Here is a 24,709-nt window from a genome sequence, read left to right as displayed (position 1 = left end):
GAGATTTGCTTAGAAGTCGGAGCTGCTTTTCATGAACAGGTTGCTTATTAGATTGTATTTGATTTGATTTATAAGAGCATTTGCTAAGTTTATTTGTTGCGGTCACACACACAGAATTATTTAGGGATTTAGCCTCTGTTTCCTACAATTACCTTCTTCACGTTAAAGTGACAGAGCAGATTCCTCTTAAGATCACAAACAATGCCATGAATCAAAGCCTTATTGTTGCAATTTCCTGTAAGATTAAGTTTTGGCCTCTATAATATCTATTATGATGAAATACCCTGAACGTTTTGATCATGGAAATTTTGCAATAATAATCGTAATCCTGACTACTCAAACTGGAACCGGAGAGGGGAAAATACTCGGACCATCTTAGGAAATCGGTCATTACAGTTTGCGATGAATCGTGGTGGGATCCTGTGTTCCCGCCACGATGACTGATTTATCTGATGTTCAGTGTTGAGTATTGATGGTGGCTTGAGTCGTGGTGACCATGCCAGACAAATGTAGTTTTAGTAACGGCTGGTTAAAAGAATTAATTACTCACACGTTGATCTGAAGGGTGCTTACGGATTGCAGCATGGAAACGTTATGAAAGAGCAGCGCAGATAGTTTGGAATGTAACTGGGAAATAAGAAAATGCTTGTTTCACTGCTTAAAAGATATTTTATGTGGTTTGTGTGGTTTCAAACTGTAAACAGTCAGAGTGATTCAAACTGGTTCAAACTTTAATAATTGGATTTTTATCAAATCTTATGTAAATGCATTAATCAGATTTAAGTCCGCTTTGATTATGCAATGAACTGCATCCATTTGGTGAACTCTGGAATGTTATTGATTGAGAGTAAAGTGCATGTGGCTGTCTAACTCTGAGATTTTAAAATGTAATGGGATGAATAAGCTTTATAAGGTCATTAAATGTCAGACTGGTTGCTTGTCATTCTTACTGTCTGGGCCGACAAAACCACAGCCTCGCTCTTTTTACACCCGGCGCCCATTAATGAATTTCAGCGCACACCGGGGGCCCGTGGAGCTGACGGAGCTCCTGCTGCTCCTGCTGCTGCTGCTGCTGCTGCTGCTCCTGCTGTGGGGGGTTTGGGGCCGAGGGTGCAGTGCAGCAGACCATGGACCAGCTTCATCTCCGTGGGCTCGCCGGGTCTAGTTAAAGGCTCAAGGCTGTCAAATGTACGAGGGGACCGGGAATGAAACAAACCGTTAGGGGGCAGGAGGGGGGGTTGTGATGGGGGGTAGATGGGGGGGCACTGTGGTTCTCCAAGAGCCATGTTTACACTGCGCTTGATGAGGGGTGAAGTTGTTAATCTGGGAAATAAAGCATGAGGCATTCCACGCTGCCACTAGAGACGCAGGCGTTCTCTCTTTTTTTTTCCTTCACTAAACCTCCCAACTATTAAGCAAATGGTGGAGTTGACGTTTTGCTCTGGTGTTAGGGGGCGGAGGGGGTTAAAGACCCGGAGAATGAAAGCAGACTTCCTCCTGGCTGTGTTGGCCCAGCGCTGTATTTCCTGTCCAACAACAGCAAAGCGGGATGGTTGGCTGATTTGAACAATAAATATAGCGGGTCCTAACTGATGTCACACCGCCGTGGTTTTGTCACATGAGGAGAGCGGAGCAATCAGGCTGTTTGGGTTTGATCCCAGAGCATGAAACCTAAGGGGGGGTAGAGGAAGAAGGCAAGGGGGCTTGGAGGGGGGTATTCAGGTTACGTATCCTAACTGTTTGTAAAAGAGCTCTATGGATGCTGCGACGTCTTTGAGCAGAGATCCTGACTCCTGAATACGACACCAAATACAGCAGCACATATTATATAAAGATAGAAGACAATTTCATATTTTATTTTTTAATTAATTCAGAAATACTTGTGTGCGTTATTAATGAAATTGATAATTAATTTATTGTATGTATTTAGTTATGTGTGAGATAAATGATAGTGTATTTATAATTTCATTCTACAAAGATGATTCTCTTTTAAAAACTTATTTTTCTGCTTTGGTTACTTGAATACAGCAACATCTCACCTGTAATGGAGTCTTTTTTCCACTGGCGTGTTAAATACGTTTACATAGGAGACGTGAGTGCTTCTCTCACCGCCGTGCGAGCGTTCAGACTGAGCGAAAGGAGTTTGTTTGCTCGGCGACGTGGAGCCGCCTCACATCCCCAAGGTGCTGCGAGACAGACGGGGCTCAGCTTTGTGTCTCCCCGCACACTAATCCGGGGACTCATACCTGCCTTATGTGCTCACACCTGTGCCACTCTGTGTGTGTGTGTGTGTGTTTGTGTGTGTCCTGTGCTCGTGTGTGTGTGTGTGCACGAGTATGAATAGGGACGATTTGTGATTTGTTTCCACTGCTGTGTTCAGTAGATCAGTTCGCGCCTCTGTTGTGTTTGTTATGTTTATCCACAGAGGAGCCTGTGTAGCTGCACGGGTCACTTCACTGACACCAAAACAGGGGAGGGGGGGAAAGCTTTTGAAAGAATTCCCTCAGTGCCTCAGGTGTGAAACAGGGCACGGAAGGCAGTGTGTGTGTGTCTAAGGAACGTGCATGGAGACGATGCTTGTGACTGCACACAGAGTCATGTTATCACGTCCCGTTACCTTTACACGCTCTGCGGTGGGAGATGGACTTGGTCATGTCTCTGTAGTAGCCCTCCTTGCAGTAGTGGCAGTGGCGGCCGGCTGTGTTGTGGCGACAGTTGAGGCACACCCCGCCGCTCCTCCGGCCCGACAGCTTGTACAGCTCCATGTTGAAACGGCAGCGGCGGGCGTGCAAGTTACAGTGGCATGCTGGGAGAGAAGCAGAGAGAGAGAGAGAGCGAGAGAGAGAGAGAGAGTTTGGCATCAGTGACTGCCTGTGACATTTTGCAATCCGACTACTCAAACTGTAATATGTACTGAAACTACGAATTCACTGTCCAATTTGGTGAACAATCCTCTGCGGCTCTGCTGTCATGTGAAAACCTTATAAATCCAATTGTGGCGTCATGTTTTGACTCCACATCCATCATTATAATGTCTCTTGCGGGCTCAAATCTATCCAAACTCAAAGCAAAGCATTTCAAAACCAAATGCGGCGACGTCGGACTGAAAACAGCGCTGCTTTTTTAAAACCCTGAAATGCTGAAGATTTGGAAATAGGAGGTTTTAAAAAATGCAACATATGATCTCAAAGAAGTTCTTCCATTTGTGATTGCAACTTGGCTTCTTCTGCCTGTCATTTTAAAACAGATGGCTTGTGGCTCGACCTGAAACTAATGGAGCCTCCAAAAGAAACGTCCTGCTTCACCTCCCCTCTCCTTTCACCTCGGCCACCTGCTCGCCAATCTGACCTCTCAACTCTGGCGACGCGAGGCAGGAAGTCCCCTCTTCCGCTCTCCCACACATCTGAGAAGTTGCCGTAGGAACCCCAATGTACTCTGTGATTTATCGCCGTCGCTGTTTGCACCGTTTAATATCGACTGAGGTTCATATTTCTCTCTCAGCAGGGCTTTTTGGTTCGTTCTTCGTCTTTTTTCCTTCCATTTACATGAATCAGGGGGCGACACATAGGGGGGAGGCTCACAGTTGGTCACGTTTGGGTAATCTGGCCATCAGCGTGCCTGTCTCAGTGTTATTATAGTGAGATGTGAGCGATAAGACTGTCACATGTGCTCCACAGTCATCAGCAGTCTGAATCACGCACCAAACCAACACACACCTGCCATAAGGGACCAGAGCTGGCAGGTGGTTGAGATTCGGAAACACTCCTTCTGATTTGGGTGGCGTGCAAACACACACACACACACACACACACACACACACACACACACACACACACACACACACACACACACACACACACACACACACACACACACAAACACATGCAGGCACACACACAGAGGTGTTTGGCAGCTGTCACAGGCTTATCTCCCACACTTCCCACCCCAGGGTTGATCCACCACATTCACAGCCAACCACACCAAGCTTTGAAGAACACACACACACACATACACACACACACGCACACACACACACACACACACACACACACACACACACACACACACACACACACACACACACACACACACACAGCCTCCACACCCACCCCCCCTCCCCTCTCTTGCTCTTTACTGCCTTCTTATCCCCAGATGTTATCTCCACTTAAGGGAAGTGTGAGGAAAAATGCAGGGGAAATGGAATGCTCTTAGTTTTCAGAGCTGAAGAAAGCCGCAGAGGATGCTGGTGCTGAACTTTCATCTTCTGCGACATCGAGAGTCGGAGGCGTTAACACTGCAGCGGCCACTTCAAAGACGGCAAAAAAACGTCAATCAGTGTGTTTCTGTGTGTGTTGTGTGTGTGTGTGCAAGCGTCGTGAGATTGATAAACGCTATCTCCACCAGCTGTCTTCAACCTCTTCTAATGAGCGCTGCACTATCTCATCCACACATCCGCGCTCTGCTCACACTGTCACCACGGTGGTTGTCCGGCACTCGCAACACTCGAGCGCCGATAAGCCGCGTTTAGGGCTGCGGCCGCACAAACGCCTCTCGCCGCAATCTGTAGAACCCACGCAGATCACTCATTAACCACATCGAACAAGTTGGGATTTGCTCGTCTGTGTGTCATGTTGGCTTGAGGCGGGTCATGATTGGGGATAACTGCACACGCTTTCACTTGAGACAGACGATGAAGCTTCTTGAATCTTCTGAGAGATTCAGGGAGAAATTCCAGCTCTACCTACTACCTACTACTCTACCTTCCTACCTTCCTTCCTTCCTACCTACCTACCTCCCTCCCTACCTACCTACCTCCCTCCCTACCTCCCTCCCTACCTACCTACCTACCTACCTCCCTCCCTACCTACCTAACTACCTACCTTCCTACCTCTACCTCTACCTAATCTGGCTGATTGTGTGACTGCCGGCTTCTCCGCTGTGGAAACTAAAACGCTTCTAGAAGGTTTCAGAAGAAGCTCACTGTGGCCTAAGCGGACTTACTGGAAGAAGCTGCCCTTTCTTCAGCCAATGTGTTTCAGCACATGGTCCACAGCTCTTTGAAGAGATTTCCCAGAATGGGTTTATACCAGTAAAACTTACAACGTTACTAAAATATAATTATGTGTGACATTTTCATAAAAAGTTGCTTTGTTTTTCTCCAGTTGATGTTGTAACACAATAGCTATTCCATCTTTGCACGAAAGCTTTTACAGTTTCTTTGATGTTTGTTCCGCTCAGTGTCAGAAAGGTAAAAATCATCTGGACCGCTGGAAATGACGTGTTTCACATTTCTGGCTGCAGCAATCGCAGCTTTTGTAATAAATAGAGAGCCGGACAGAGATTGGTACCTACAGAAAATCAGGGTAAAGTATGTGACAGTGCTCACAAGGCTGTTTGATTGAAGTGTGCAGAATTCCACACACTTCCAACTTCACATTTGTATTCTTGTAAGAACAGCTTCTCTCCCTCTCTCTCTCTCTCTCCTCTGGTTCGGCTCTCATTTGCTGTTTAAGGGCCGACATCGAGGTGTGCTATTCCAATCTATTTATGTTCAAGTGCCATCTATCAGGCTTAGTGAAGGAAGCGCTGGCTGTGGGTGTGCATATTGGATGGAAATTACACATCCCACAGCTCAGTGGAGGCGGGTTGTTTCGCCCTTTCGTCTGCAGAAGAAGAGCGCACTCCAGAAACAATCACACATCTGTTTGTGATCTCTAATCGAATTTGGGTTATGGCTGATTTAAAGAGCTCAGCGCCCATAGCAACAGAAACTTACTTACCCTGTCAACAGGTGTCTCTCTGATCTCTGTCTAAGTGTGTGTGGAGGTGTGTGGGTGTGTTAGATAGGCGGGATTCTGTGTGAGCTGCATTGAAAAGAATGCAGCGTTTCTTCAAAAATGGAAAAAAGATGGAGTTTCAGGGCAATTATTGTTTGTGTAAAAGCAATTATTCTCTCAGTGAGTGAGATCCTGTAATGACACAGTCGCCGGTGTCACGGGCGGACGTCTTGTGCCAAATCAAACAGGGGCTCACGTCACGTCACCGCCGCCGATCGCAGCGAGAAACAACAATAGTGCACTCAGTGGATTACTGTGCCGCATTTTCATGACAGCAGTTGGTTTAGGTATTTCTGAGCAAATGCATATAGATACATATTTAAATACACACACACACACACACACTAACTTTCTGTACGTTTCCCTGATTCAAAGCAGAAAATATGTGCTAGACATCTGCAGTATCACATGTTTGTCTAACGAGCGCCGGAGTTTGTTTTTAATGTGCGGCAACACATCTGGCCTCTCTCTCTCTCTCTCTCTCTCTCTCTCTCACTCTCTCTCTCTCTCTCTCTCTCTCTCTCTCTCTCTCTCTCTCTCTCTCTCTCTCACTCGCCCATATAGGCTGCTCAAACGCACTTCCCACTGCAAAACTTATAGCGATTACACAACCCTTGCATAACACCTGTGTAGTATACGTGGGTGATGCTTCAGATGAAACCCACAAGTGCTCATTAACATCCATGAAGCGCCTGTGCACTTTTTTATTTAGCTATAAAAATCAGAACTGCACTGAAGCATCGATGGGTGAGGTCATTCTACTTTCATCTTTCAGGAATAATACAGTTTTTGCTCGAAACTAAGAATACTAAAAACCATCTTAATGAGGCAGTAAAAGAGAAAAATCCTTCATTCTCTGGAAGTAGGAGACGTCACAATCACTCATCACAAACCGGTTCATGTTGAATTACAGGCTGGGAATAATACAGGATTTCTCTTGTAAAGTTTGAATGCATTGCTGTCATTAAATTGGAAAATTGGAAATATATTTGGAAGCCTGGAACATTGAGTTTAAGAGATGAATCTGTACGCAGGAGTGTCCTTCACCTCGCCTACACGCTACAGCAGATACCAAACAAACACTGTTCAATTACCGGAAGGCACTCAGGGAGCACAACCCTCCTCCAAGGCTGAGCAGTCCATCCAATTATGACTCAGGTTAATAACCAGACCATGAAAATCTAAATTTAGGTAAACCTTGTTATTTGTGTCCTGTAATGGATGGATGATGATAGACGCAAGGAACTCAAACCCAAAACGGAAAAAAAAGGTTATTACAGCGCCACCATCAGGCCGACCAGGACCAAAACGTATTGGGTTCTGCCCTGGATAAGGTCCAACCTGCCCACCAAGTTTCATTGAAATGTGTCCATAACCATTTGAAATAACTGATAAATGATTTGAGTTCCAGTTCTTCTAAACTGCGTGTCAAGCTAGCTTTTCTTCAGCCTCTCTGTCACTTCTATTTATGTCACATATTCTCTCACTGGTTACGAGTCGGGAAAGGTGGCAGCAGTCGGGTGAAAGTCAAAGTGGAGAGAGAGTGTGTGGGCTGCTCAAAGTTGTGCAAAATTCACCACTGATTATGTGTTCGCACCCTTAACAGTCTTTTTGTCACGCAGCTTTGCAATCGCTGGAGTTGACTCAGAACACAAACACAAAGCCGCCGAGCGATGACTGTGAATCACTTTCTTCAGATGCGTCACCTTTAAAAGATCCGGGGGCCTTTTTTTTTTTTTTACACCAGGCGCCACATTTCCAACAATAAATATTTTGATCACGCATCACTGCAGCAGCTGTGAGTTTGATGAGCGAGAGACGACGACAACAAAGAGTTTCATCTACGAGCTATCCGGATGATGGATCCTTTTACAAGTTTCCGGAATGCTTTTCATGATTTCACCCGAGGCAAAAAAAATATAAACAATGACAGGGTGGGGGGGGGGGGGGGGAGAGACGACTACCGGAGCTGTTACAGGGAGATTTCTATCTTATACAGAGCGGCTGCTGGTTTGTGTCACGACTCTGCTTCATCAATAGCGAAAACAGAACTTCAAAACAGCTCCGGTATCAGATTTTTAAATAAGGCATTCTTGTTTGATCACATCACCGTAGCGATGGCATGGCTGAGTCTGAGTCACGAGGACCTGATGTAGACATTAACGAGACGCACGTTTAAAGGAGACGGAATACCGACCTTCCCTCTCCACTTTGTGTTCTTTCTCTCTCCGCCATACACATGGGCGATCAAGACATCCGCCCCAAGTGGAAACACAGTATACTTTAGATTTGTATTTATTTATATATTCTTCTCGAATTGACTCAGCTTCCAATTGGGCGACTCCATGCCGGACCAACCTTCCGCCAACCTTCTGCCTTTTTCCTTATGACCTTATACAAGTCAAGGTCACTACTCTGAAATGTTCTAAATGCTCTAAATGTTTTTTTAGTTGTTCTGATTGGTCGTTGAGTTTAACACAGACTTGACAAACGATGAGCAGTGTCCTACTTAGTTTAGCTGGACTGGAGGTCAGGGGTTAATGGAGCAGTCAGGCAGCATATTGGGACAGATGCTTTCATACTAATGATGCCATCATGGCCAATTTGGCTGCAAACACCTTTATTCCCTGTGGGGAGTTGTGTGTCTGCTCTGCTGTCACAACAGCACACGGAGATAATGACCCATCACTCAGCTCACCTTTCACCTCAGAGGAGCTGCCAAACGGCACAACACAGCACTTTGTGTTCCCCTGATAGGAGATAGAAGAGATTTAAAGGTATAAAATGAGTTTATGGGTTATTTTATGATGAAGGGATGTTTAAATCCATTTCAATCTCCCACATATCGCTCAGAGATACGACTCTTTTCGACATTTAAACATGCAGATGAAATGAGATTTGTGTTTCATGAGGTGCTTTTCATTTGTGTAGCTTCGCCTCTGATCATGAGTTCTTGGGTAAAGGCACTGAATCCCTGTCGACTGGAAGGGAGTCTTGTGTCAGGAAGCTTGACACAAGGAAGCTTGACACAAGGAAGCTTGACCTCTGAACTGTATGGAAGTGGGAAAAAGAAGGGGAATTTTGGGTGGGAATGGGTGTTAAAAAAATCAACATTGTGGTTGCACTGTACTGTTTGCTGAGATGTAATACTCTCCATTATGCCGTCATGCGGCAACAAACCATGCCTCAAGGGAACCAATTCCTGTCTCCTTACTATTCATTAAGTGTGTGTGGGTGTGTGTGTGTGTATGTGTGTGCATGTGTGTGTGTGGGTAATTTCCATGTGACACTTTGTCTCTCCTCTCTCTGTGGTCCACCTCGCTCAGCGCGGGAATTCGCCTCCCTCTGACTCGCGCGCCGCCTCTTGCCGCGCAGCACGTGGTGATGTCACGGGAGGCGTTTCCCTTCTTTACAAGTGCAGCGGCTGTGATCTCTGGCAGAGATCAATTAGTTGAGCAATCAGCCCCTCCCCTCGCTTTTGTGTGAGTAACTGCTCGTTAACTCCCCCCCCCCACACACACACACAAGAAGAAAAAAAAGCTTGGTTGCCTGGCGATCATGGAATGCAACAGCCTCAACATAAACAGCCACCCAAGTCAGCCTAGAGAAAGTGGCGCCTCCAGGCTCTCCCTCAGCACTGTGTGTGTGTGTGTGTGTTTACGTGTGTGTCATCAGGTGATGCAGCGTGACATAAGCTCACACATCAGTGGAATATATGACTCACTGATAATAATGTCGTGTGTGTGTCATGTTGGCAGAATTTGTCCTATTCTACTATAGGAATGTGTTGCATGTGTGTGTGTGTACGAGTTCAGGGAAACACCTCCTATCTTTACTGGACTGATGTGAAAAACAAATGATTTTACATGGAGGGAAAAATGGCCTGACATTCTGCAGAGGCAACGTTTTGTAATTGCGCAATCAGTAATGGCCACTTATTCACTCCCTTTTCTAAACAGCCCATGCAAGACCCGTGCCAATAATAACACACCCCCTCTTATGAATAATAACGCATCATCTGCACACATTTATCCTTTTGTTTGGGAGCAATTCAGAGGAGGAGGGAGAGAGGGGGCGAACGGGTGGTTCCGTTTGCTCCGACAAGCACCGTGTTAGTGTAACGATCCTCTCGCCCCGTTTGTCTGATTGTAGATTGTCTAAAAATTGACACAAAACAGCAGCAAAGAGGACGGAAGGGGGTCAGAGGTGAAGAAACGGGAGCCAGGGGTGTGCATGTGTTTGTCTTTCCTCCTGTGATCCAAACTGAAACATCCCAGTGTCCTCCTCACACACACACACACACACACACACACACACACACACACACACACACTTATTTACACTCTCCATGAGGTCAGGCCATGTGTTTAAACACTTAACATTTAGTGTCAGGAATTGAGCGAATGAATCAGATGTGTAGTTTGCGTCTCAGGCAACCGCAGCGCGAAAACAACACTGGACTATAAAATGTCTAATTAAAACATAAACTTGATGGAGCGGCGGTGGATTGACCTGCTGGTCGGTAGGAGCCGGGGTGTAGCCTGGGTAGTATTTCCTCTTCATGCACACATGTTGTACGTAACTGTTTATACTTTAATGATATAAAGATGAAGTTTTGTTTTAAGCCTGTGTGTATTTTCATTGTTGAGCCCGGGCGCTCCGCCTGTGTATGTTTAGGAAGGGCTCACATGAGAGCTGCTCCTTTCCTTCCTTCCTTGAGTCGATTTCCTCGCATTTATGGGCAAGGCGATGAAATGGTTCGCACTCATTAAAGTCGTTAAGATCTGTTCACGCTTTTGTTTCTACAGAAATCTGATCCTGCGTGTGTTTAACCCCTTTGACGCAAATTTAGGATTCAAAGCCTCGTAACTTTAGATGTAGAAGGCAGAGAGACATGGATGAAGCCTTCGATTACAGAGGGGCAACTGGGACACATTGGGAAATAACTTGATTCACAACTTCTCAGTAATTTAGAGATTACCACATATGGCAACTTAACAAATATGTGAAAAGAAAACGTGGCATTATCTCCCTTTTACTGGCAACGGCTTTCCCTGTCGGTTGTAACGGGCTAGTCGAAGGTACAACCAGCAGGGGGCGTGCAAAAACAGGTTAACCCACATTTATATTTAGAAACCTGTCCTCTGAGAAACATTGCTGAGTTGCCAGGTGTCTCTTCAAAACAATCAGTCACTCAGTCAAGCTGGATGTTAACAAGCTTCATGCTGTTTAACTGGGATGCAGAAGTTCCTTACTGGGAGATTTCTTTAGACAACTGAACATGACAAACCAGTTCAACCGTTCCTTTTTGTACGATATCAGCAGGGCACAAACTTTTACTTTCTGTTCCTTTTGTGTTGTTGTTGTTCCCTCCACATGGTTTTGAATGGGAATATAAAACGGGATAACAGCTCACACTTTCAGTCTCTCTTCTCTTCTCCCTACAGAGCTTGAGAGAGAAATGAAGCTCCGGTTGAAAAGAGGAAAGCGTTCGGCCAAGCAACGTTCTTCTGCAGCTCGTCAACATTTGACTTTAAACAACTTTTATAAGGAAAACAGCTCAACAGCACAATGTGCGGCTCGTAAAAGCAGAACAATTTACCAAATCTCTGCAGAGTCGCGAACCCTTTCATCTGCACAGGTGGGTTCTGCGACCACAAACCACATTAGGCTTTGATTACCGCAGTAAGAACAGGCCGGCTTGCAAAACATCACAAATTTCACACAGAGTCCCTGATGCATCTCCGCCTGCCACCAATCAAACTTTGGGTTTTTACTTATTTTTCTTTTGGTTTTTGAGTTTGATCCAACGAGCTGGGTTATCGACAGCGGGCGCCGCTGCTATTTCCCCCGCAGCGCCGCAGTCACACCAAATGCAATTTCAGTTCTAGATGTACTGCTGGATTACAGTATCAATCACAGGGAGAATTCACTACATACTGTAATAAGTTGAGTCACTGGCACGCAGCTGTACAATCTTTACAGCTTCTTATATTGTTTTTGAGAGTGAATTCTTTCCACGAGTCCCTAAGGAAATTACTTCTACATATACTATAGATGTCTCCACACTGTGTCCGGGTCCCAGTTGTTCCTGTTGCTGTCTTATTTCATCTTCTACATTCCGTTGTAAAAGTCACCCTGCTGATGAAGCTGGATTTTTTAAAAAAGCACCTTCGTCGACAGCAGGCATTCCTCACCGGCAAAGTTGCGGATCAAATGAGGATTTGAGTTGATTTTGTGTTTATTCAAGACACAAAGTGAAAGATAAGGAGGAAAGTAATCGTACTTATCCTCACCTAATTACCACTGGGAAGCTCGCTGTGAGTTGTTGCCAGTTGGCACTTGGCAGCTCATATTTATTACAAAAATCGGACATAGCGTGAACGCAGCGTAATCAAGAGTGCGACCTGCAGGGATGCACTCCAGACCAGAGGACATAAAACTGCTCAACCTGCACTAAACATTTAAATGGGGCCAGGTTGCCGTGGGACTTTGTTGTCCGGCGTTGGGGCCCCACATCCAAATCTTCCCCACAGTGCAGGGACGTTGTTTTAACACGCCGGCACGCGCGCCCTCCACTGCGTTACCCAGAGCGAGGGGGAATAAGCAGAGGGAGAAGGCAGGAAGCCACTAGGTTGTAAATCACCAGCCCGAGGTGACAATCCATCCTTCTTCTGGCATGTTTATTGTGCTTTTCTCCCCTTTTCTCCCAGGAACAATTTATAATCAGCCACATCCCCGTGTCAGAATCATCTCTCAAGTGTATTTTCAGATTGGATCAAAACCACTCGTGTGTCCGTGTATGAGTCAAGTGATTAAAGATGACGTTTTGTAAAGCATTGTGCAGTACTGGTGTGCCTTCTACAGCAATCAAAGCAGGTTGTCGGCTTATAAAGTGACTTAGTTAATATAATCTTCAGGAAAAAGAGTACAGACTAAACACTGGGGTTGCATTTTGTGCCGAGGAAGGAAAACGCTGGGTAGCTGCGATTGTTTTCATGGAAACAGCGTTTTCTTATATTGCTCCTTGCTGTGTAGCTTTTCAGGATGGCACTGAGTCCAGGAGGAAAAGGCTTGGTTCTTCCTGAGGCACGACAACGTCTGGCAACCCGAAACCAACAACAGCAGCGTTAATGAGTCAAACAAATGTCTCCTCCAGCTGACTGAGCTGTGATAGAAATATGATTTAATATGAGCTCATTTCACAAAAACGTTTATAGATAATTGTTGTTTCATGGTGGAAAGTGATTTGAATTTAATGTGTAATCATGGGAATCCCCCTTTCAAAAAGCAATTAGTGCCCAACCTCCGACTGTCCTCTGCTCCGGTGTTACAGCTCCATTGTTTCTACAGTCTCTGTTCCTCTTTCTCCATAATGTTAAAACATGCTGCAGCAAGAACACAGACACCTCAGCGTACACTGCGCTGTGTAATCTAACATGGGATTTGGTTATTGTTCCAGGGACTCGGCCCTCTGAGCTCACTTACTTTCCCAGCTGCCTGCATGAGTGGGAACCAGATACTATGTTACCTCTGTCTCGCAATCCACAGACATTCAGCCTCGCTATCTCTGCAAATAAACCAAACGAGATGACGAGCAAAGCTGTGCGGCAGAATCACAAACCCACACACACACACACACACACACACACACACACACAGACACACACACTCAGAGCTGTGGCTCGAGGTCTCACTTTCCATGCCGGAGGTTTTCCTACAAGCGGAGAAGGGAGGAAATAGTTTGATTCGCCCGCTCAGGGCTTTGAGGAAGGAAGTCACTTTTTATTGTTTGGTGTGAAGAGTTGTGAGGCATCTGCTCCACAGTAGCTGTGGTAATATGGACAGGAAGAGGAGAAGAGGATGGGAAGAGGCAGTCTGCTGCGTCTACATTCCCACTCAGTCTGGAAGAATTATGGAAGACTGGAAGGCAACTTAATCCTCTGGCTGTGGACGACTCTCTACTCTTTGTCTGAGCAAGAGATTTGCCTAAATCACACACACGCACAGTGCAAGGGGGGAGGATTGCAATTGATGAATCCCCAGGTTTTTCCTCCTTGTAGCAGATGTGGGACCCTGGGATATTTATAGCCGTGCAGGGACTGGGGGTCTGGTAGCCGGTGTATTCTTTTCTCCTCTATCTATCCTCCTGGAGATCCCCTCAAATCCAATAAGTGGTTCCTCGCTCTCTCTCTCTGAGAACAATTGGTCACTGGGGCATGTGAGAGAAGGAGGCAGAGCACGCAGGGATGTAGAAACCCATTACAGAGCAACAGAGACCCTGGCTGAGGCCCATGCACCAAGAGTTACATGGAAAAATAAATATGAAAGAGAACCAAAGACTGATTTTTCATATCAAGTCTTGCTTATTGTGCCCACACTTTGTTTAAAAGTTTCATGCAGAGAAAAACATTGTGGGTTAAATGGAATTAAGTCTTTCAACCATTCTGATGCTATTCAATTATATTGTTTTCAGCTATAATTGATCCAGTTGTCATTTGTGGTCTTTGTCTTTCAGTGAAAAGCCCCCGGTGTGGACAGCACAGCGGGGAGGACGGCACCAGCCAGAGGAGCTCAGCTTGGCCTCCGCTCAGCTCCTCAAAGCTCCGGGGGGACGTGGGGGTGAGTGGCACCGGGGTTAAGTCGTCTAAGTGAAAGCGAGGAAGTGCGTTGTGTTAATGCGTGGGCGTACAAACTGTACTGTCACCGAGCTGGCTGTGTCGGGTGGCAGCACAGCAGGGGAGCTGGCTGGGGGTCTGAAGCTGAGCTGCGGAGCGTGTCTCTCTGCTGGCCCATTAATCATTCCCAGCCTGCACCGCTCCGCTCCCTCAAAAGGGCCTCGATGCGTTCACACTCGCACTAGGTGGTCCCGACGCCACCCTGGAAGCCCCCGGTCAGACCCTGTCCCATGTATCCAGACGGTGGACACACAAAGGGGTTGAGGAGCCGCACGTTTTGATCTTGGCAAACCCTACAATAAGATCCACCCGCGAACAAACACAAATAAACAAGCAACAAAGGAAACAATTTGAACTCTCCCAGCCATTCAGGACACACTCTTCCTCCAGTGACTGCATCCTACAACACTGTCTGCTCCTCACAAGTGTCTGCATAGACAAACAGAAGCAACGCCTCAAAGTAACAACACATTTCTGTTGAGACTCCCTCATAATTCACTCAGTATGTTTCCATGCATGTTCAAACTGTGATTGTACTCTGATTAGAACCGATTCGATTATTTCGTCAACAAGTTACACACACATCGCTCAAAGCAGCAAAGTGTATCGTGTGGATTACAAAACAGAACTAAATCAATTTTCTCTGGGTGCTGTTTTTCTCTGCGTGTACAGTGTCTGTATCCCCTCCTTATCCCCGGCCCCCTGCTGTGTGAAGTTGCATACAACAAAGGCACCGAAGGGTTTTCAACTGGCTCCAACAACAAACTGATGCGTGAAAGCTCCAGAAAGTTACTATAGGATAGTAAATGCAGTCGTACATAGAAAAACTTTCTATGTGACAAATTACAATCTAAAAAATGCATCTAAAGTAAAAATAGAGAAGCTTTTTGAAGGTTCTGTGGTTATATAAATTATAAACAACCTGTCAATCACCTAGTCTGGGTCTATGTATAGATTTGATCCTACAAGATTTGTCTCATTTCACATTTCCCCTTAATCACAATCGACCAAATCTGATGCGTGTTCACACTTGAATGTAGAAACTGAGTGACTGCACACAACAACACACTGTACCTCAGTGCTACTGTTCTCTGCGTGAGTCATTATGACACAACAAGGCCATCAGCAAGGGAGGAAGTGTGATTCAAACCAGCTCCTATTCAAATATCAAACACACACACACACTCACAGCCAACATGTGAAATCTCCGTGTTTCTCCAGCTTTGTTGTGCCTACGGTCCATACGGGTCAAGTCACCCTCCACAAGTTAACGTACCCCTCTGAAAACATGGAGTCACCCCTCCAAAACCGCCGTCCACAGCTTAGATTTTTCAGTTGTGCGCTTTAAAAGCCCTGAGTGAAACCTTTCTGGCTCGACCATCGTGCCTGTCTTAAATTATGAGCTCAGCAAAACAAAATCCTTAAAACATGCAGCCTTTACCCAGAGGACACTGGATTGTAGCAGAGCATGGATTTTTGAGATCCCCAAAATACATCTCTTTGTTTTATGGTTTAGTTGTATACAGAGAAACCTCTTACCAAAGTCACATAGGCTTATGTTGCAAGACAGACCGGAGGCGACGGGGAGTTAGAAGAATCCTTATACTTTCCATTTGTGATAGAAACGGAGTTAAAGTTTGAGGAAATGTCTGAGAAGGATGGGCTGATCCATGTGTGAAAAGGCAAATTTAAGGGGGGAAATCTGGGAATTGATACTGGGCTGATGGTCCTCTGGGTACGGGACTCGCCTGCTCCCCCTTCCTGTGTCAGCATCCACTCTGATTAAGTGTTATTATGAAAAAAACTGAATCGCTGTCACGTCTAGTTTTGCCGTAGTTTGGCTTTGCACTCTGACCAAAGTGTGGACGCTGGGTACCTTAAAAGTATTTAAGTATGGGAGCTTTTTAGTCGACCTGAGTGAAGAAGGAGCGTGCAGCGGCAAACACAACACACACACACACACACACACACACACACACACACACACACACAGCTGGGAGCAGAGCTATGACACAATGATTGCACCACTGGGCTTATGTGTTACAAAATATTCACTAGAAATTTAAATTTAAAATCTAAGACACAAACTCACAGTATCGGAGTGTACATGATGTATTGCATAATCGCAGCGGGACAAAGATGTTTACAAGCCTGAATAAATTCATTTCCAATCACATCCTGTCAGCTTGTTACTGAGCGTGATGTGATTTGTGCTGACTGCAGTTACATTAAGGTGTGCATAAAAATATAGTGTCTATATTTGTGCGTCTGTATGTCTCGTCTTAATAACAGTACAGTTCAAGTTTTAACATGTGAAATTTCAAGCGTGTGAATGTGATTTTTTTGGTGAAGCAGCAGAGATGATGTCACAACAGAAGCGGCAACTAGTTCTTGCCTAATTCTGAAAACTGCTTTTTGGAAGCTTTTGAAAATACTCCACTCTGACGTACAATATACCAGACTTGTGGTTCATTGTTGAGAAAGCGTTACCTGCATGGTACGTTAAGATAACATGCATAGATTCCAGTCAATCTTCGCTAAAGGACACAAACAGCAGTAGCAGGGGAAGAAGAATGCGCCTTAAGATGTCACAGACGGGCTGAGACGCTGAGCGGTTCCTCTGTGACTGACGTGGAGACATCGTCTGTCACAGTTTCCACAAACTTGCTCTGTAGTTTGTGCTTGTTGCCGGTTTGGTGTCCGCTTGTCTCAAGAGGAAGCTGTCAGAGAATCTTGACGCTGATGGTTTCAGAGAGTTTGGTCGTGCTGATAAAGCTTAAATCGATCTTTTCATGTTTAGAGGAAAAGCACATGTGAGTCTGGTTTACATTCGATTGTACTTCCACTGATTGGTTTAATATATTTGTGGCCTTAGGGGGAATCACCACCGCCCACAATTATTTTCTCTTAACCCCCACCGGTCAGAGCATTTTGCATTTTCCACCCCAGTGCCCCTGAGCTGTACTCATGCGTCTCCATGTTCTAGATGACTGAGACTCCTCAGTCCATCTAACTGGCATTCTGCTCCTGATGGGCTTTGGTGTCTGACTTTCCATTATGTTGCACTGCCAGAAGTGTCCCTGAATGTTTCCTAATCCAAACCTGCAACAAACCTGTTTCCTATTAACCACAACAGCTTTTTTTTCTTTCTTTCTTCAAACCTGTTTTCTTTCACTTGTTTTGTTCTTATTTTCTTCTCATTACTCTAATTTCTTTTTTTATGTCGTCTTTATGAAATGCAATTTGCAGTGTTGTGTTCAGGTCTTGGTCTTGTTTATTCTATTTGTTCTGCACATCTGAAGGTTGTAAAGTTGTTAAGAGTTTTGCGAACCCCAGGGATGATGACTGTAACCCTTGTAATCACTAATGGGGATCCAAACAAACAGACCACAACAAGAGCAGGATTCTTACAACCACATATATTTGTTTTCATTTTTGTGTTTTCTCTCATTGGCTACTTTGGTCTCAGCTGGTAAACTGTTCCTCTCAGAGATGGACTGAATTTTTACCTCTTGTGTGGACAAAGTCTCTGCTGATTTTTGGAGCGTTTTATTAGCATCTGCTGAGCTTTTTAGAGCATTTGGTGCCTTGCTATCGGACACCTCAGCAGGATAGACACTGGCCGTCAAAGGGATTTAACCCGAGGAAACGGCTTCCATCCTCACATTTCAAATTATTCCAGCTATTTGGTTAAACACCCATTGTGGTTATTCAGCCGCCATGTTTTCATTTCTGCATTATAAAGTATGAAAAGGTCGTACATTCAAACGCAAGAAACGAAATGCAAGTAAACAAAACATCCAGCCTCTGGTTATTGTTGACTACAGTTATATACAAAAAAACAGAACCCCTGAATGTATCATCATCTTACAAATGACATGGAAATGATGGACTCTGTCCCCCGGTCCAAGGAATGTCAGAGATAGCAGAGCCAGGAGAAGAAGAAGAGATGATCGGTGAGAAGGAGAGATGAAGGGAATGAGAGAAGCGCAGCACTTTTGAACATAAGAGACAGTACAACTTCTATTACAAGAATATCAATGACATCATGCTTTACAGAAATTCTTCTCTCCCGTCACATGGGCCCGCTGCCGTGGAGCCCAAATGAGACCCAGATGGTGAACAGGCCTGGCTTGGCCCAAACCTGGCAACCCAGGGGAGGCGGGCAACGTAACCACAGTCAGCAGAAACTGTGCCAACGGTCCCAGTTAACCACACGGACAAAGACCGTGAGACACTGTCAACTCAACAGCTACCAGGGCTCTGCACCCCCCCTCAACAGCATCGCCGCGTTCAAAATCATCATGGATCAATTGTAAAACCGGGCTGATCTTAGATCTGGAGTGTTTCTGTAAAACAGGCCGCGGTAAATGCGGTGTCCTTATGCTGTACGACTCTGGTTTCTCCAGGCTTGTCCCAGCGTTTCCTCTCACTGTCTCCTGTCATGCAAGCGGCTGCAGTTCAAAGGGGAAATATGCTGTTTTCTAAAAAACTGTTTGGTCTTATCTGATGTATCTCATTAGACGTCTCAGCGTGGGCTAAAGCATGGACTCTGGCTACTTGTTGTGTTTGCTAACTCATCTCTTTACACCTTATTGCAATTAATGAAGGTCAAACCTACACGTTGTAGATTGTGGTGAGTGTGAACAGACTTTACGAGGCGTTGCAGAGAGAGCCAGTGGAGGCCGCACAGACCGGGAGGTGAGCCAGCAGCTAACTGATACAATCACATCCTCATTCAGCTACCCTTGTGGGTGGCAACAGTTGATCCATTCACGGCTTGTGTTTAGGTGTCATAAATACCCACCAGCAGAAAACACACTTAGCATTCAGAGATGAAAGGTGACAAGAGAGGCACAGATTGCTTTTGACCTAATAAACGTTGCTGAAATTGCAAACCTAATAAGCGAATCACTCCATATCAAGCGCACCTAAAGTGAGATAAAGCCCTGCCAACCCTAAGGGCAGACATGTGGAGGGGCCGAGTGTGAAACAACATCAAAAGTGAACGCAGCAAGACGGATTTATGCTGCTTTTGACTCTCTTTCGCCGTTATGGAACAGAACCTCGCATGGCCGGGTGACAACAAAAACAAAGTTGAGATTGAACAAGTGCGAAATTACACGTATGAGTGACTAAAGCTACCATTTTCAACTTGCTTCAAAACCCACTTGGCAAGTGAGTGTTTCCCACAGTTCCCTTCACAGCCCATCAGTCAGGCCAGAGAGGAAAAAGGGGGCCTGACTGTCAGGGGTCAGCGCCACGCCGAACACGGGGAGAATATGAAGCAGCTGCCCGGGACAGGAGAGTCTGATGTGTCACCCTGAGTGTGTGTGAGTGTGTGTGTGTGTCTGCGTGTAGTGCGCAAATGTTTCACACCCGCATTCACTCAGTTAAATAAATGCTCACAGATTGTGGTTACAGCAGGTCAAACACTATCATGCAGATTTATAAAAGCGCGGCGCGTCTCGTCTGCGTGTCGGACGGAAACATTGGCATGTCACCATAGGAATGCCAAGGTTGCCGGTGCCAACATAAACGAGGACAACCCCGTGTGCACAGTCATGGGAAATTGACTGCGTCTCACTTCCTTGATTCCAGGATCCAGTCAGTGTGACCATAACCTCGCCCCCCCTCCCCCCACTCAGCGTCTCTCACAGGGGCGGACTTAGCGAATCAGGGGCCAACGCAGGTAAGGGTCCTGTGCTGAAGGCCTTCTGATACTGGATTAGTTTACCTCACAGCCTCATAATTATATTTTGTAAGTACTGTTGAGTTAAATTTAGACTAAAAGCAGCATTTTCTATCTATCTTAAACATCATATAGTATGTATAAGTATTAGGGGCCCTCTTAGCTCCCCAGGCAGTCGCCCATCTTGATTAATGTTCAAGTCTGCCTATGATCATTAGCACCAACCACTTAGTCTCCTCACTGCTTAAGCACGGACCCCCCCTCTGAATGGAAACAGCCCCTCCCCATGGTTCTTCTTTCACCCTAAGGTGTCAGCCCACCCTTTATTATTTCCTCTTTTGGAAGAGACATGCTCCGTCTGGCTTTTTGGGAACTTTGTTTTTATCCGATGACACCGCTCGCACAAAAAGCGCGATGGCGAAAGGGGCCTCCCACCGACAGCGAGATGGATGCCCGCAAGTGACAAGCTTTTGTTTCAGTAAAATACACTCACATGCTGGCTTTGCGGAGGCAAAAGGCGGAGGCCAAGGGGAACAACTTGTTCACTTGTTCCGTTTAGTTGAGCAAACCGTGGCACTGTCGGAACTTGTTACTTTTCCAGGTTTGCTTTGCTGTAGCTCAGGGGCTTCAGCTGTTGATATAAGCCCCCCCAACCCCCACCCCCACTCCAGCTCTGCACCAAATAAGCATCACAGCAAATAAACTCTGCCGCTGCCTACAAGAAAAACTAAGATCTGACTTTAAGTGATGCCGCAGCTTTGTCCTGTGTGAGAAAGCTCACTGGCTCCAAAGGGCCCGTTTATTCTCTAGACGTGCCAAAAATGTCAATAAAATGGCCTCAGCCTCCTATCTGATCTGATAATGGCACCTGCTTATGGAAACACAGCACGGCCCTGCAGTCTGTCTCCAACACACACTGGTCACAAAAACGCCAATCGGAAAAAAGCAGTTGTTGTTTTTGGGAAATGACTTCCTGTTCTTTCTTTTCAAACCGGTTTCTAGCACATTTAAAATTCATGGCTCAATTAAATCTTTTGTATTATTCTTACTGAGAAAAACTTAAACTAAAATAAGTGAAATAGAAATTGTATTTTTTCTTCATGTTAAACAGGCAATTTTGCACTATAATAACCTTAATGTCTCTCACAAGGCGTAAATATCTGTATTTAGTTTCATGTATCTATCTTCTAAAATTTGAAAAATAATTGAATGTGTTTCCACAATAAAAATTCTTCAAACATTAACATAAATCCTGCGTGAAGTTTACAACTCAAATCATTAATCGACGATTTATTGCGAGCGTTTGCTTTAATCGATTATCTATCACGATTATTTAAACAATCTCTTCGGCTCAAACATTCCTGTCGAACTTTTCCTTTTGTTGTTGTTGTTGTTGATCAAGATCGGAAGTCAAGACAGTTAGAGGCCTTCTTCGGCCTTTTTCCTCCCAAACTAAATTAACATCCAAATTAAACATGTATTATTCTCGACGGTAACAAACAAATATAAATAGCTGAAATGTAACGCGGCAATATATTTACAAGCAAATTGCCAAACAACATAACTGCTTCACTGTGTCATTCCAGTGCAGTGTGTAAATATAAAGAAAAGTGGCTCATGCGTAATTTCTGTGCGAAATTCCAGATCTAACCGAGGGACTAAATAAAATAATCGATAAATACAAACACATCAAATATTATTGGAATAGTGTGGTGTATGAATAAAAACAGGAAACACGTGTAGTTGTGGAGCGGAGGAGGTGAATAAGAGGATCGACGTCTTACCGACACACTCGTTCGCCTCTCTGGCCGTGGCGCGCTGCCAGGGCCGGTCGTAGTGGAACGGCTTGCACCTGTCGCACTCGGGCCCCGCCGTGTTGTGCTTACACTCGCACACCAGGTTCCCCTCCCGGTCCTTTACGCACTTGGACGCGTGGCCGTTGCACTTGCACCGCCCGCCGACCTGCAAGTCGGACACGGCGTAGAAGTACGAGTCCCGCGCCAGCTCCGAGTCGTCCTCGTTCTCGTCCCCGAACGTGTGGAGCCGGCTGAAGATTACCTTGATGTCGGTGGCCGTCACCCAGTCCTGCAGCACCGGGGAGTTGTCAAAGTCGTGCGCGGACGGACGGCCGTCCAGCGTGCTGAAGGCGATGAGGCCGCCCGTCAGAGGGTGCATGTCCGTGTGGGAGTCCGTGCAAATGGCTTCTTGCTCGTTCTGCTTGGTGATCGTCGCCTTATTCTGCCGGTTGTACATCTTCTTACACTGGGTGGAATAGTACTGAAACGGAACCCAAGACTTCCCGTAGTCCATGGACTTGTAGATCGCCATGGATTCAGGTCTCGGTGAGCAAAACTGCAGGCTCACATAGGTGACCTCGAACTTTTTACCCAGGGACAAGGTGAGGGTGACGTTCTGCGGGTACTGCATGTAGTTCTCGGACTGCCAGCACGTCAGGTTGTGCGGGTTGTTCAGATCCGTCAAGTACGCAGGTGGATGGGACTTCTTGGGATCCCCTGCGTCGCAGGTGTGGCAGTCCCGCGTCCTCTCCTCGCCCTTCTCGGCCACCACGCAGTACCTGGCCACGGGGTTCCCGCAGGTGCTGGAGACGCGCACGTCCTTCCCGAACGCGGAGTTGACGAAGTCCGGGATGCACCTCCGCGGGTTCCCGTTCTCGTCGTAACACGGGTCCGGAGGGGAAGACTGAGCGGCGAACATGCTCAGCCCGTAGCCCCCGCAGACCCTCTGGGTCAGCACACAGACCGCCACCATGGTGACCCAGACCTCCAAAACCCTCTGCATTGTAATCCGCAGCGATTCTGGCGCTGAAACGTGAGAGAGAAACTGTTGATTAATCAGAATTGACAACACTCACGTTAAAGATGAATTACAACACCACAGACAATTGAAGCAAAAATCAATAACACACTTACAAAAACACCTATGCACGCACTAGTGAGGCACGAAACATACAAAATGTGTATGAAATATTCTTACGAGGTAAAGAAACTCCACCCAGGACACCACCTCAAAATAAACTTCTCAGTCTCAAAGTGGAAGAACAAACTCCTAAGAATCTGCAGAGCAACCGAACCCGTTTGCGCACCAAAATCCACTGCTATAGTTGAGCTTTTGGAATTACTAAACATGAATCGTTCATGGCAAATTCCCAGCTGGCTCTGAGTGCGTGTGCCTCTGTGTGTGTGTGTCCACTCAGTCACACCTCTGCCCACCTCTATCTCTCCCTCTGTCCCATTCCCTCTGTGATACAATAGAGACAGAGGGTCCACTTATTCACTGGAGCCCCTCGAGAAAGAGAGCGAGAGCGAGAGAGAGAGGGGAGCAGTGACATCTGTCGGTGAATTCTAGGTACTACAGGTTCAAAAACCCCTTTAGTGGTACAAAAATCTGATTTAAGTGGAATTGAATTGTTATATGTGTTGAATGTTATGTTATTATTTTTTTTCTATTTCGATTGTACTTTATTGGTCTCCGTCTCCATTAATTGTAGCTAATCCTGGATTCCAAACGTACATTTGTTGAATTTGTATGCATTCACTTGAAAAGGCATTTTAATGTTGTATTTACTATTATAGTATTTAGATCAGATTGTCTTCTTTTATTTGTAAAATGGGATTTATGTGTGGTGTCAATGTGCCGTGTTTCCTTAAATACATGTAAATTGTATTTGTATACCGATATTCTTCACATAAAGCCAATTAAAATAAATAGTTATGTTGATAGTACATAGTTTTATACCATACACACACATACACTGTTCCAGAGAGTCGGATCATAGTGACAAATTGCACCTTCAGCAGTTTTTGGCTTGATTCTGGGTTCAGTAAGGAGACCAGTGCCTGATGATCTGAGAGGTATGTGAGCAGGTCAGAGATGTGGTCGGGGGCCAAACCCTGGAACCTAATGGAGATACAACTACAGGGTCTCACTCTGAAATGGGTTGGATTTGAGGTATGAAGTTGCAAGTGGAACTCAAAATTTAAAGCTGATTTAGGGAAACAGAGCCTTGCTGTCCTCTGTCAGATAAGGTTTGTCACCCCAGACCACATCATGTCCACCTCAATATAGAGCTCCTTCAGTTCCTGTTTTGCTGCACATGTTCTTTGGATATTTTTTGTAAAGCACCAACAGAGGAGGAGGAGGAGGAGGAGGATATGGTCCCTGTATTATTTCCTCACCGCTGTGTTTCAGTTGCAGCATTAATATGAGACATTAAAGGACACAGCATAAAATCACCACCAGAGGGGAAAAGAAGAGGAAGATCATCATCATCATTCTTTTCTCTAAATGAAGAAATAACTATGCCTTCTAATTTATGTTGCGTTTTGTGTTTCCGGGAAGTCCTCTTCCTGTTTTGTCGAAGCACAGGTGACCCCCCAGTTTCCCAGTTGTGTCACAAAACACATTATTCACCGGCGGCCTCGCTGGCACATCTGCCTGGCGGCCGCAGCTGAACACAATTACAGCTTCCGTACGTACACGAA

General features: G+C 45.7%; 1 protein-coding gene across 3 annotated transcripts in view; it reads right to left on the bottom strand.

Annotated features, from left to right (window-relative positions):
- ntn1b (netrin 1b) overlaps positions 1-23,856 on the bottom strand; it is a 36,250-nt gene extending 12,394 nt beyond the window's left edge. The window contains exons 1-3 of one of the 3 annotated variants that reach the window (XM_076150185.1): positions 23,138-23,856; positions 21,992-23,029; positions 2,618-2,806 (exon numbers count right to left, since the gene is read on the bottom strand). In XM_076150185.1, the coding sequence (XP_076006300.1) occupies positions 2,618-2,806; positions 21,992-23,006 (1,204 nt within the window). In that variant the 5' untranslated portion in view covers positions 23,007-23,029; positions 23,138-23,856. Of the gene's footprint in view, positions 1-2,617; positions 2,807-21,991 lie in introns of all 3 variants that reach the window. The other 2 variants (XM_076150184.1, XM_076150183.1) reach the window with 2 other exon arrangements.
- Positions 23,857-24,709: the final 853 nt, after the last annotated feature.

Source organism: Genypterus blacodes, unplaced genomic scaffold (genome assembly GCF_046128005.1).
Source record: "Genypterus blacodes isolate CSIRO-AG114 ecotype Tasmania unplaced genomic scaffold, CSIRO-AGI_Gbla_v1 ptg000051l_1, whole genome shotgun sequence".
NCBI lineage: Eukaryota > Metazoa > Chordata > Actinopteri > Ophidiiformes > Ophidiidae > Genypterus > Genypterus blacodes.
Note: the sequence above shows the minus strand (reverse complement) of the source record. Positions and strands in the feature narration are given on the sequence as shown.